The 12,244-nt window shown below is 35.1% G+C and overlaps 1 protein-coding gene across 3 annotated transcripts; it reads left to right on the top strand.

The window, feature by feature from the left end:
• The first annotated feature begins 4,889 nt into the window (after positions 1–4,889).
• On the top strand, positions 4,890–12,051 carry LOC148083193 (uncharacterized). Of its 3 annotated transcripts, XR_015710732.1 has the most exons (8): positions 4,890–4,952; positions 5,055–5,142; positions 9,437–9,815; positions 9,892–10,063; positions 11,244–11,422; positions 11,489–11,585; positions 11,640–11,848; positions 11,924–12,051. XR_015710732.1 is itself a non-coding variant. In XM_087786328.1 (7 exons), exons 1-7 carry the CDS (start codon positions 4,948–4,950, stop codon positions 11,791–11,793), a joined length of 1,074 nt encoding a protein of 357 aa, XP_087642454.1. In that variant the 5' UTR covers positions 4,891–4,947; the 3' UTR covers positions 11,794–12,051. The 3 variants fall into 3 exon arrangements, 2 of the variants coding, with proteins under 2 accessions (XP_087642454.1, XP_087642455.1); XM_087786328.1 differs by having other exon boundaries at positions 4,891–4,952; positions 11,640–12,051; XM_087786329.1 differs by lacking the exons at positions 4,890–4,952; positions 5,055–5,142 and adding an exon at positions 7,412–7,451 and having other exon boundaries at positions 11,640–12,051.
• The last annotated feature ends 193 nt before the right edge of the window (positions 12,052–12,244 follow it).

The following is a 12,244-nucleotide window of genomic DNA, read 5'->3' as shown; positions in this document are numbered from 1 at the left end:
TTAGGTTGTTTAATTCTGAGTTTGGGGGCAGGAGTGAAAAGACGATTCTATTCCATGTTAATCTATGTATCCTTTTCTTTGTTATTTTCCATCCATCCATCCATCCATCCATCCATCCATCCATCCATCCATCCATCCATCCATCCATCCATCCATCCATCCATCCATCCATCCATCCATCCATCCAAACATTTGTCCATCCATCCATCCATCCATCCATCCATCCATCCATCCATCCATCCATCCATCCATCCACGCATCCATCCATCCATCCATCCAAACATTTGTCCATCCATCCATCCATCCATCCATCCATCCTTGCATCCTTGCATCCATCCATCCTTGCATCCATCCATCCATCCTTGCATCCATCCATCCATCCATCCATCCATCAATCCATCCATCCATTTGTCCATCCATCCATCCATCCATCCATCCATCCATCCATCCATCCATCCATCCATCCATCCATCCATCCATCCATGCATCCATCCATCCATCCATCCATCATCAAATATAGAATTGTCTGTTTTAAAAGAAACAAAATCAAAATTGACCTTTTCATGACCTTGTCCATTTAATTTTATAAAAAATCGTATATCTCACAAAATATATACAGATATGTTCTGGTTTATACAACTAAATAAGATCATAAATATATTTACTTAAAATCCTGATCTTTTTGTACTAAAAGATAAAACATTAAAATAAATAAATACTAAATAAAAACATATGTATTTTTATTCAATAAAATGTTTAAATATTATTATTCCATTCTCAATATTTTGCCCAGTGTTATGTTCTGTTGTAATACAACTGAATGAAATATTAAAATATATTTACTTGTTTAAACTTTTTCCCTGATATTTTGTTCTAAAAAATAAAACATTAAAATAAAAATATTTATTTCATCAAATATTAGTATTCAATTTTCAATATTTTGTATAGTTATGTTATATTTTTATTCAACTAAATGTTTAAAATATATTTATTTTATCTTTAATATTTTTCCCAGATATGAGATTTTTCTTCTTCTTAAAAGTATTTGTTTTTGCTCTTTAAACCGTGAATAAAACAATACAAATCTTAATATGTCTGTATTTTCTTTATATGCCGTTTCTGTTGTTTTTTAAATGTTAATAGAAAATAGTTAATAAATAGTTATACACAGAAAAAACCTGTGATACTTAAACATATATTGTGATCACACAAGAAATGTACCTGGAATTGATAAAACCAACAAAAAACATAATTAAATAAAATGTGACTTTTAAAAAAGCACAACCTAAGTTTTTATGCCTAAAATAGTTTGAATAATTGAGTAAATGAGTCTTAAATTGTCAAATATAGAATCTTCTTCTTCTTCTGAGGATTTATTTTTAACACTTGAAACATTCTCTGATAAACTGAGTCTGAAGAACACAATTACATTTTTCTCTCTCACGTCTATTTTGAACTTTAAATATGTCACATGGTGCGAAATCAACTCTTTGACTAAAACGATGAGAATTTGATCTTTTCTAATAAAACTCCTGGAAGAGAAATGTGATCACTAAGTGATGGACTTTAATGAAAGTAATTACTTAAATGTATTCTTCTGAATAATACAATTTAATCATTTGATATAAAAAAAATGTTTTTTTTCAGAATGAATTCACGTTTTTTTACATATAGATTTTGATTTTTGTATTTCATTTTAAATAGACTACACATGCATTTTATTTATTAATATTATTATTAAATTGTATGTATAAAAAAACAACAAAAACGATTTTGAAACATTCAATTTTTTTTAATTCAATTATAAAAATTCATCAAATGCAACCTTTTATATACAAATGATACAGTTCAGTTACTCAATAAAAACGAATTTAACATTTTAATATATAAGATATGAGATCAAACTACATTTGAACAAACATTTCAATCAAAAATGTAAAAAATTTGATATTAATATAAAAACGTTGCTATAACAACGTCATCGTTGATAAATTGAATTTTAAAAAAGGCTACGAATAAGAAAAATATTGAATTTGGAAAATAAATGTTTTAAATGATTGTAATTGGAATATTAAACGACTTGTATAGCTTTTATTTTGAAAGTATAAAGTATAATAAATATACATTTTTGAATTGAATTATTCAAAGAAATGCATTTAAAAAAGTGAAAAGGTTGTTGTTGTTTTTTAAAACTATTTAAATATTCAATATTATTATGGCACTGATTGACTTCCATACACTTGTAGATAAAACACTTAACGGTGACGCAGGACGTCTGTACTTCAGATGTTGTGCTGAGTCAGCTTTAGCGAAGGTTAATTTAGACGACATGACACCTGTTCGGCAGGTGAGATTATGCAAGAGAGGAGGCAGGACCAGAGAGAAGGCAGGACCAGAGATCAGCGACACGAGCTGGTATAAGGAACAAGATCCCTTTTGGATCTTCTCGTCGTTACCAGACCTACTTACACTCAGGCCTGGAGGACAAACGTGGCCCAGAAACCTCTTAGTGGCCGAAAACATTTGGGAGGAAAACCTCGTCTATTATTCTGGTGCCGAATGGGATTCGTGGTGAAAAGAATTCTGACGTGAATAAGATGAAAAATCTCTCAAGAGCGGATCAGAACCAGTCGAGTCTTATTGTTGTATTTTCATTCTTAGAGCCTCGAACGTCAACAAAAAAAACTTGAAACTACTTTCCTTTCACGTCAGGTTCACTCTATTTGGAATAACATTTCTCTCAAGTCGTGATATAGCCGCTGTTATTGGCAGGACTTTGGCAATATGATATATCGTAGTACTGTAGTAACAAGTATACATGTGTAGTATTGTCCAGTACTTGACTCTGGTGTTGTAGTATTTACAGACCACATGACTCTTGACGAAGTCGTAACTGCTTTCATTTGTTTTCAAACCAAAATATGTCCAAACATCAGCTTTAAAAGCTACTAGAGTCACTGTATCCTCTTGTCCTCAGTCATCACCAGGTCTTGTGGGATTTTTGCGAATGTAACAAGTTAAAAGTGTTTCTAGGTGTGTATTGTCAAGAATATGATTTTTATATGTATCACGGTACAGAGTCATTGATACGATATATCGTGATAGTGTAGTAACAAGTATATATTTGTAGTATTGTCCAGTACTAGACTCTGGTGTTGTAGTATTTACAGACCACATGACTCTTGACGGAGTCGTAACTGCTTTCATTTGTTTTCAAACCAAAATATGTCCAAACATCAGCTTTAAAAGCTGCTGGACTCACTGTATCCTCTTGTCCTCAGTCATCGGTGGGATCTCACGTGATTTCATTAGCTGCGGTGGACGTAATGTCTGCTGCCATCTAGCGGTTAGTAAATGTTTAAATGTTTAAATCTGATGGAGTCACTGTATCCTCTTGTCCTCAGTCACTGCTGGGGTCTTTGCAGGATTTTATTCTTCCTTTAACTGTGGAGAACGTAATGACTGAAGTGAAATTGAGACACAAAAATGAACAGTATTTAGTTTGGATGTTAACTGTAAATTAAAAAAACTTTTTTTTTTAAATTAGTAGTACTTTATTTAATTCATACATTATTGAAATATAAACCATCAAAATGTATAATTTGATAGCTAAAAAGAAGGGTGTCCAAACATCAGCTTTAAAAGCTGCTGGAGTCACTGTATCCTCTCGTCCTCAGTCATCGCCGGGATCTTTTTCTTCCCTTAGCTGCGGAGGGTGTAAGGTCTGCTGCCATCTAGTGGTGGGATTTTCAATTTCAATACAAACCTTTACAAGATTGAGAGATTATCAACATGTTAATTTTAAATGTAAAAATCAAATTATTGTATCGACATATGACATTTTAATTGTAAATTTAAAAAGATTGTTATTTAGTATATTACTGGAGTATAAACCCTTATATTACTTTGATACAAATATGATTGATATGAATTAAAAGCCTATTTTTTTTTAAACTTCATCAAAACGTCACAGTTGAATATTGACGCAGTATTGTGATAAATTATCGCCATATTCATGTTTATCAATATTTTCTTACAACCCAAGTATAAACTACAATTATCTCCTGACTCAGCAACAGTAAAGTACTCACAGGTTTGACGTGTCAAGAATAACAAAATAATCTTTCTTTAAAAAAAAATCCGTTTCCTTCCAGACAGTAATAATCGAAAAAACATAAATTACAAAAAAGTATTTTTTTTTTCTTTCTGGTCCATTAACAAATGACGTAAAATGTAACTTGCTGACTAACCTTTGTTATTTAAAACTTTATTTTCAATAACAATTATGACGTATGCGTCCTTATTAACTACTTTTATTTAACTTTTTCCAGTAATTTAAATAAACAGCTGTTGAGATGTCAAACCCATTATGAATATAAATCTGTTAAAAGTAAAAACTAGCTTTTATTTTTAATAATTCGTATATGGTTTGAAAAAGCAAATACACTCAATTTACAGTTGATTTAGTTCGTCGTGTGAACAGATACTTTTAGGGGATATACTGCCACCTAGCGAGCAACACGTGACACTGAACTTCTACTTCACTAACGGTAATACTACAAATAATGTTTTACTGCTTCTATTGTTTGAACTTTGACCCTCATTTATATAGAGATGTTATGGCTATACAATTACTTCTAGTAATCAATCAATATTTAGGGATCATGTGACGTCATCCCTTTCATATCCTAGATGAATGATTTAATATTGATCTTTTAAGATCAATATTAAATTAAATTAAAACTTAAAAGTCTCAATGATACGTTCAAATGATTGATGTTTAACATATGGAAACATGAAGTACAAATACACGCTGGTTCATGAAGGGCAGATGCTTTACTGACCATTGGACACTGAAGTCTTGTGCAACGTTTGTCCTGAACTCCTGAAGAATCTACTCCGGATACTTCAGCGTCACGAGTAGATCCAGATTCATCGAACGACGACATGACGTAAGTGAGTTCACTCGTTCATCACGTGATCATCCATCGTGACAAGACTTTAAAACTTTGTGTGTACTTTGTTCTTAAAGTTTATTTTCCTTCTGCTCATAGAATGAATCGACTCTCCGGCCTGTGTGTCACAAACCTGAGGCGTTTCCTCTCAACCAAGAGTCAAAACACATCCAAACACCTGCGGCAGGTAAGTTTGTTCAGAAGCCTTTAATTTGAAAGGGAACGTTTACCAAAATAAAACTAACTAAGCCGTCATTAAATACTAGTTTTCTTGTTCTTTAATCCACCAAACGTTGCACTGTAATCCCTTTTATTTTAATAATCTATTCACTGCAGTCTTTCAAATAATAATCCGATATTATTTAAACATAGAAACATGCCGTTAACTTGAGCTAATACAATTAGCCACCGAAGTGTGTACTTTAAAAATACACGATACAAACTACATTATCCTTTTTTTACGTGTTGAATAAACTGGGATGTAACGAACCTCTCGTTCACAACTGAAACTGTATTTTTTTTATCCAATATTTCCTATATATTTCAAAGTATTTCGTTGATCGAGACAGCGGTCACTGAACGCACCACGGAATCGCAAGTTGGATTCAACGGGAAGCCTCGAGGGACATAAAGACACAAATAAAAACAAACTACAGTCGAACGAGACCAGCTACTGACGTCATGTTTTCACAATGTTTTATATATATATATATATATATATATACACACATCAGCCGTTTATTTTAACTCAAACACCAACAAAAAATTCAACAACGACAGCGAGTGTTTCCATCTTTTATCTTAACAACCTTTATTAAAATAATAATTATAATAATAATAATAATAATCTTAAAACACCTACATTTTAAATAAAACAAATAACCTACATGTTCAATGAAGCTCAAAAATGAATGTTTGCTGCAAAACCATACTTTAATCCGTTTACAGTAAATATAAATTAGACAAAATAAATAGTAAATTACAAACTTTTTTCTAGGAAGTCTTTGTAGGTGTAGCTGTTGAATATTTAAACAACATTTTCACTTCTTACACGTGTAAATCTGACGCCAGAGCCTGTGTCACAGTGAGCTGGCCTCATGAGGACGTGTTCTCGCCAGAAAGATTGTTACTCATTACAACAATACACGTTACATATTACCCAGAAGGCCACTGGTGACCCTGGTCTAGAAAAGCGCTCTATAAATATTACTTACTTACTTATTTACTTACTTACTTACTTTCTCCTACCCTTGTGTTGACTCTGGGTCAAGGTGATCCAAATGCCCTGAGAAAAATGTGTTTGTGGTATCCCCTGTGTTGTCTCTGGGTCAAGGTGGCCCAATGTTCCAAAAACAAATGTGTTTGTGGTATCCCCTGTGTTTTCACTGGGTCAAGGTAACCCTAATGGCTGAAAACAATGTGTTACGTGGTATCCCTTGTTTTGTCTCTGGGTAAAGGTGACCCATAGTTCCAAAATCAAATGTTTGAGGTATCTCTTGTGTTTTCACTGGGTCAAGGTGACCCGAATGCCCTAAAACAAATGTGTTTGTGGTATCCTTGTGCTGTCTCTGGGTCAAAGTGATCCAAATGCCCTGAAAAAAATGTGGTTGTGGTATCCCTTGTGTTTTCACTGGGTCAAGGTGACCCAAATTCCCTAAAACAAATGTGTTTGTGGTATCCCTCGTGTTTTAACTGGGTCAAGGTGACCCGAATGCCCTAAAACAAATGTGTTTGTGGTATCCCTTGTGTTTTAACTGGGTCAAGGTGACCCGAATTCCCTAAAACAAATGTTTGTGGTATCCCTTGTGTTTTCACTGGGTCAAGGTGCCCCGAATGCCCTAAACAAATTTGGTTGTGATATCCCTTGTGTTGTCTCTGGGTCAAGGTGACCCAAATGTCCTATGACAAATGTGTTTGTGGTATCCCTTGTGTTGTGTCTGAGTCAAGGTGAACAACCTCCATCACTGCACATGTATTTAAGATGCCAGGGAGGTTTGTTGACATCGATCCAGAGACAACACAGGGTTGATGGGAGGAACTCTGTCTTCTATCGCACGCCTGGACATGTTGTCTTTGACCAGGTTGTCGATCCGTCTCTGCCTCGAAATAACAAAAACACCTACTAGGGTTTGAGATCAGGCGTAGAAGTATTCCTGGTTGGATTCAACTGTGTTCTACTGGTTATTTCACACGTGTCCTCTATGATTTTTTAACACTTCCTGTATCTATGACCTTCTCCGTCGCTTCAGGGTCTACAGCTGAGATAAAATCATCTGAATTTCAAGTGTCATGTACTATTGTAGCAAATGTACCTTTGTTTATCAGGAAGATCTGAGGAAAGATTCATTAGGTTTGTGAAGGAACAGTTTTGAAAGGTTTAAAGGTGAAATCACGAGAATCATTTCAGCGGAAGTTTGTTTTCTGATTAATTATCCTTTTAATTTGAAATTCATCTCCAAGCATCCGGTTCTGCGGGTGAACGTCACGTCACAGCAGGTTCGGTCTTTTGCTCACTCGATGTCATGTTTTTTGAACAGTCTTGTCGCCTGAACATACTCAGCGAGAACAGATGTCTTTTTTAAAATGAATGTTCAGTCATTAAACGTTAAAAATCTTATTTAATGACTCGTTTAATTGTAACGTCGCGACACAGATTTAAGTTCGATGTTAGCGAGTCTGACTCAAACACACCTTTAAGAAGTGATTTTCAGAATCTTGGCTCATTCTTGCACCGTCTAAGACTTTATTCTCACTGGTTAAATAATGAAGATTAAACGTTTGTTTGAGCGACAGAAACTGACGGAACTGGTCCTGCACAGGCGCCAGATAAGGGACCGTCAACAAAGTACTTGCCAAAACAAATATAATCGTGGAAAATGTATGAGAAACCATTATTTTTTTGCTTTTTAATGACGAAAAGCTGTTTATATTTAGGGATTTTCTTTTTAAATACCAGATTAATAACCCTGATGGACATGGAAGTTCAGTCAGTTAAAAATTATCCTTACCATGTGACCAAATTCTATCTAGACTTTAATTATTATTTTTTTAAAGCCAAAAATTGTAATTGTTTACTAATATTTTGTTATACCTTCTTAACTTTTAAATATTTAAAAAAATAAATTGTAAGGATGTATTACATAGTAAACGATTTCAAAAGTATACATTTCAAATGTTTAAGGAACACATTTGAAAAATCCTGTAAACTATGTGACCATCAGTCACATGTAGTTAAATGTTAAGTGCAATACAAATAAAACATATTACTTTTATAAAGGGGTATCACACAGTTTTAATAAAATGTCTGCACTAATACTTCTGAAATATTAACAAAAACATTGCTATACTTCCATTGTTGTTAAAAATGCAATTTAAAAACCTTTTTTTTCGAGTGTTATGATCACAGACTTGTTGCTTATTAAATATTGTGAATTATACCCACCAGTGCGGTAGCTAATGAGGTGTTTAAAAAACATTTATTTATTACTGCAAATACATAAAAAAAAAAAACAGAAGGATATTTTCAGTAACTACTTATTCTTGTGCAATCATCATCCATGAGTGACGTACATGTGTGGGCCATTTTGTTATTTAAAAATATATTTATATTTATAGGTTAATTGCTGTTCAATGTTAAAATGGGGCAGTTTAAGAAAACGAATTAATATTGTTTATTTATTATTCAATTTAGAGTGATTTACATTTGTGACCATCAGTGTTTTACTTAAATATATATATTATACAAATAAAAACATGATATAAATATAAATGAAATGTCTAAGAGAGGGAGATTTTTAAAAAGAATTCAGCGTAGTAACATCGTGGGGATGTCGTCTTTAAATGAGATTAATTTGGTGACCATTAATTTGTACTTTGGAAGTAATAAAGACCGATAACAAGAGGTACCACTACTTTATCACTCTCGTTAATTAGAGGACGGTCCCTTGAACACCCGCTCAATATCCGCCCGCTGAATAAAGTACGGTGGCCCTGATGGTCAAACTCAAAAACGAAAATACAATTACAAAAATAGAAACTCGAAGTTTAAAAAAAACAAGAATTTAGCAGATGGATGGATAGATAGATGGATGGATGGATACGTAGATAGATACATGGATTGATAGATACGTAGATAGATGGATGGATAGATACGTAGATAGATACATGGATGGATGGATGGATGGATGCATGGATACGTAGATAGATACATGGATGGATAGATACGTAGATAGATGGATGGATAGATACGTAGATAGATACATGGATGGATGGATGGATGGATGCATGGATACGTAGATAGATACATGGATGGATAGATACGTAGATAGATGGATAGATAGATAGATAGATATATAAATGGATAGATGGATGGATGGATGGATACGTAGATAGATGGATAGATGAATAGATAGATATAAATTTATTTACATGAAGAAGCTTTAAAAAGTATTTAAATTGAAGTATTTTATCTTATTTCTCAGGCGATGGACTCGGAAAAGCCGTGGGCTCTGTTCTCCGCGGAGGGAGATCTGGGTCACTATGAAGGCCTGAAGGATTTGATGAAGAAACACTTTCAGATCGTGTCTCACGAAGAATTCCTCAAAGACCACCAGGCGTTCAGCTCCAAAGTCCAGGCTGCGTTCGTGTGGAATGCGGCTCCCGCTCCGGAGCCGGCGCTGCTGGACCTGCTCCCGGCGCTGAAGGCGGTCTGTAACGGAGGAGCCGGCGTGGACCACCTGGACGTGCCGGACCTCAACAGACGCGGCCTCAAGGTGACCAACACATCCGGGGTGGTCAGCGTCGCGACGGCGGACATGGCCGTGGCGCTGATGCTGGCCTCGGCGCGAAGGGTCGTCGAAGGTACGATCCGTTTCGACATCGATGATGTATGGAAGCTGCTCTTATCATCCGTGACATGGATCTCGTGAGTTCTCAGGTCACCAGATGGTTCTGGATCCAAACACCAACGCACAAACCCGCTATCCAATGGGAGTGGAGGTCACCGGGTCAACTCTGGGCATCATTGGAATGGGTCAGATCGGTCAAGAAATCGCCAAACGGAGCAAAGGATTCGATATGAAGATACTTTATCACAACAGGAGGAGGAAGTAAGTCAAGCCGGGACCAAACATGAGTTCTTTCTAAATGACAAAAAATATATTTTTAGGTTATTTTTTAATCATTTGAAAAAATTATTAAACAACTAAAAAATGGGTTCTTTTTACAATTAACATGTACAGTATATATTTATTATGTTATTTTTGTGTTGCAATTAATTTTCCAGCTGTTTGGCAGCAGTCATTAAAAGCTAAATGAGCTATGAATTCCCACTAGATCCTGGGGATGACTGAGGACGAGAGGATACAGTGACCCCAGCAGCTTTTAAAGCTGATGTTTGGACATATTTCATAGTTTATATTTCAATTAAGTTTGTATAAAATAAAATCATTTTGGGGTTATTTTTTTTAAACAAAATAAATCATAATTTGCAGCAGCAGTCATTACGTCCTCCACAGCTAAAAGAACATTGAAATCCTGTGAGATGACTGAGGACGAGAGGATACAGTCACTCCTGCAGCTTTTAAAGCTGATTGTTTGGACATATTTTGGTTTGAAAACAAATGAAAGCAGTTACGACTTCGTCAAGAGTCATGTGGTCTGTAAATACTACAACACCAGTGTGAAGTACTCGACAATACTACACGTATATCCTTGTTACTACAGTTTCACTATTTCTTGACAATTTAATTTATGTTTTGAATGATTGAATGAAATAGTTTGAACACTGAAAGGTTTGTTTTCAATAGTTAGATTTTTATAATTTATATATTAAAAGGCTTAATTTGTTTAAATAAATCAACTAAAAATGTATATATTTTTAAGAATTCATGTTTTTTTCCAACACAGAGTTTGATATTCTAATAATATTCTTAAATTCAAAAATATAGTTCGTAGTCTTTTAAATTCTACATAACATTTTTGGTATATATAATAGAGTCACTAGACAAAACCAATAGAGTACTGAGCTACTTGATCGAACTTCAAATCATAGTATCAATATTACATCAACGTTTTTAAATTGAATTTAAAAGGTTACAAATTTTATATATTTTTATTTAGAACAAGTATTATTTGGATTTGTAATACCAAACTCCATGTGTAAAACAAATTATAATAACAACATTTTTTAAAAAGTGGATTCAGATATTAAAATTAACATTTCAATAAAGTTTAAAATTCATTCAATCCTCTGATGTCACCGATAAACTTCCAAACGTTCGTCGTCAGGAGCGTCAAGGACGAGCAGGAGGTCGGCGCAACGTTCTGCGAGAACATAGAGGACCTGCTCACGAGGTCGGACTTCGTCATGCTGGCCGTCAACCTCAGCAAAGAGACCACGGGACTCATCGGGCGCCGAGAGCTGTCACTCATGAAGCCCACGGCGACGCTGGTCAACATCAGCAGAGGTGAAGCTCAGCGTTCCTCATCCACGACGGCTTCATCCTCACTCGCTCTTCTTCTTCTCCTCCCAGGCCTCGTCGTGGACCAGGACGCGTTATTGGAGGCTCTGAAGTCCGGGACGATCCTCGCCGCCGCTCTGGATGTGACGTCTCCTGAGCCTCTTCCCAGGTCTGTGAGAAGCAACTTATATTAACCAATATATTAACCACACATGGTCCGCAGGGATCATCCTCTTCTTGGTCTTCCCAACATCATCATCACGCCTCATGTCGGCACCAACACCTACAGCACCACGAGGAAGATGGTGGAGAGGATGGTGGAGAACGGATTGGCAGCCGTGGAAGGTCGTCCTATTCCCAACGAAGTGAAGGGCTGACGACAAAGCTAGTGTATAAAAGTGTTCCTGAGACCTTTCTATCTCTTTATAGAAGGTGAGACGATCCCTGGGTTTTGATACTTTTACCTGCTTTAAGTAACTAATACATGGATTTCTCTGAGATCTTCAGGACATCCCAACTAAACTACAAATTGACTCAAGTTTCAGGACTTGAGCTCCGATGTTACACACCTTATTTTCAATATGTAAAACATCTATTATAATAGTATTAATAATAAAGAGGAAAATGAATTTTAACCGGATTTTTAGTATTGTTTTGTTTGTTTTTTTCATTTTAATTATAACTGCCAGGGATTACACAATCAAATCAAATGAGTTCAGACGTGTTCCGCAAAATAGTTTGACATTTGACAATTTTATTGACACAAATACTTAATACAAACATCTGACGTCAGTAACTTTTAGCACTGACTAGTATACTTGTCACGAT

The sequence above is a fragment of the Callionymus lyra genome, chromosome 3, assembly GCF_982586985.1.
Source record: "Callionymus lyra chromosome 3, fCalLyr1.hap1.1, whole genome shotgun sequence".
NCBI classification, from domain to species: domain Eukaryota; kingdom Metazoa; phylum Chordata; class Actinopteri; order Syngnathiformes; family Callionymidae; genus Callionymus; species Callionymus lyra.
The sequence above is the reverse complement of the archived record's forward strand: the minus strand, read 5'-3'. Positions and strand labels throughout refer to the sequence as shown.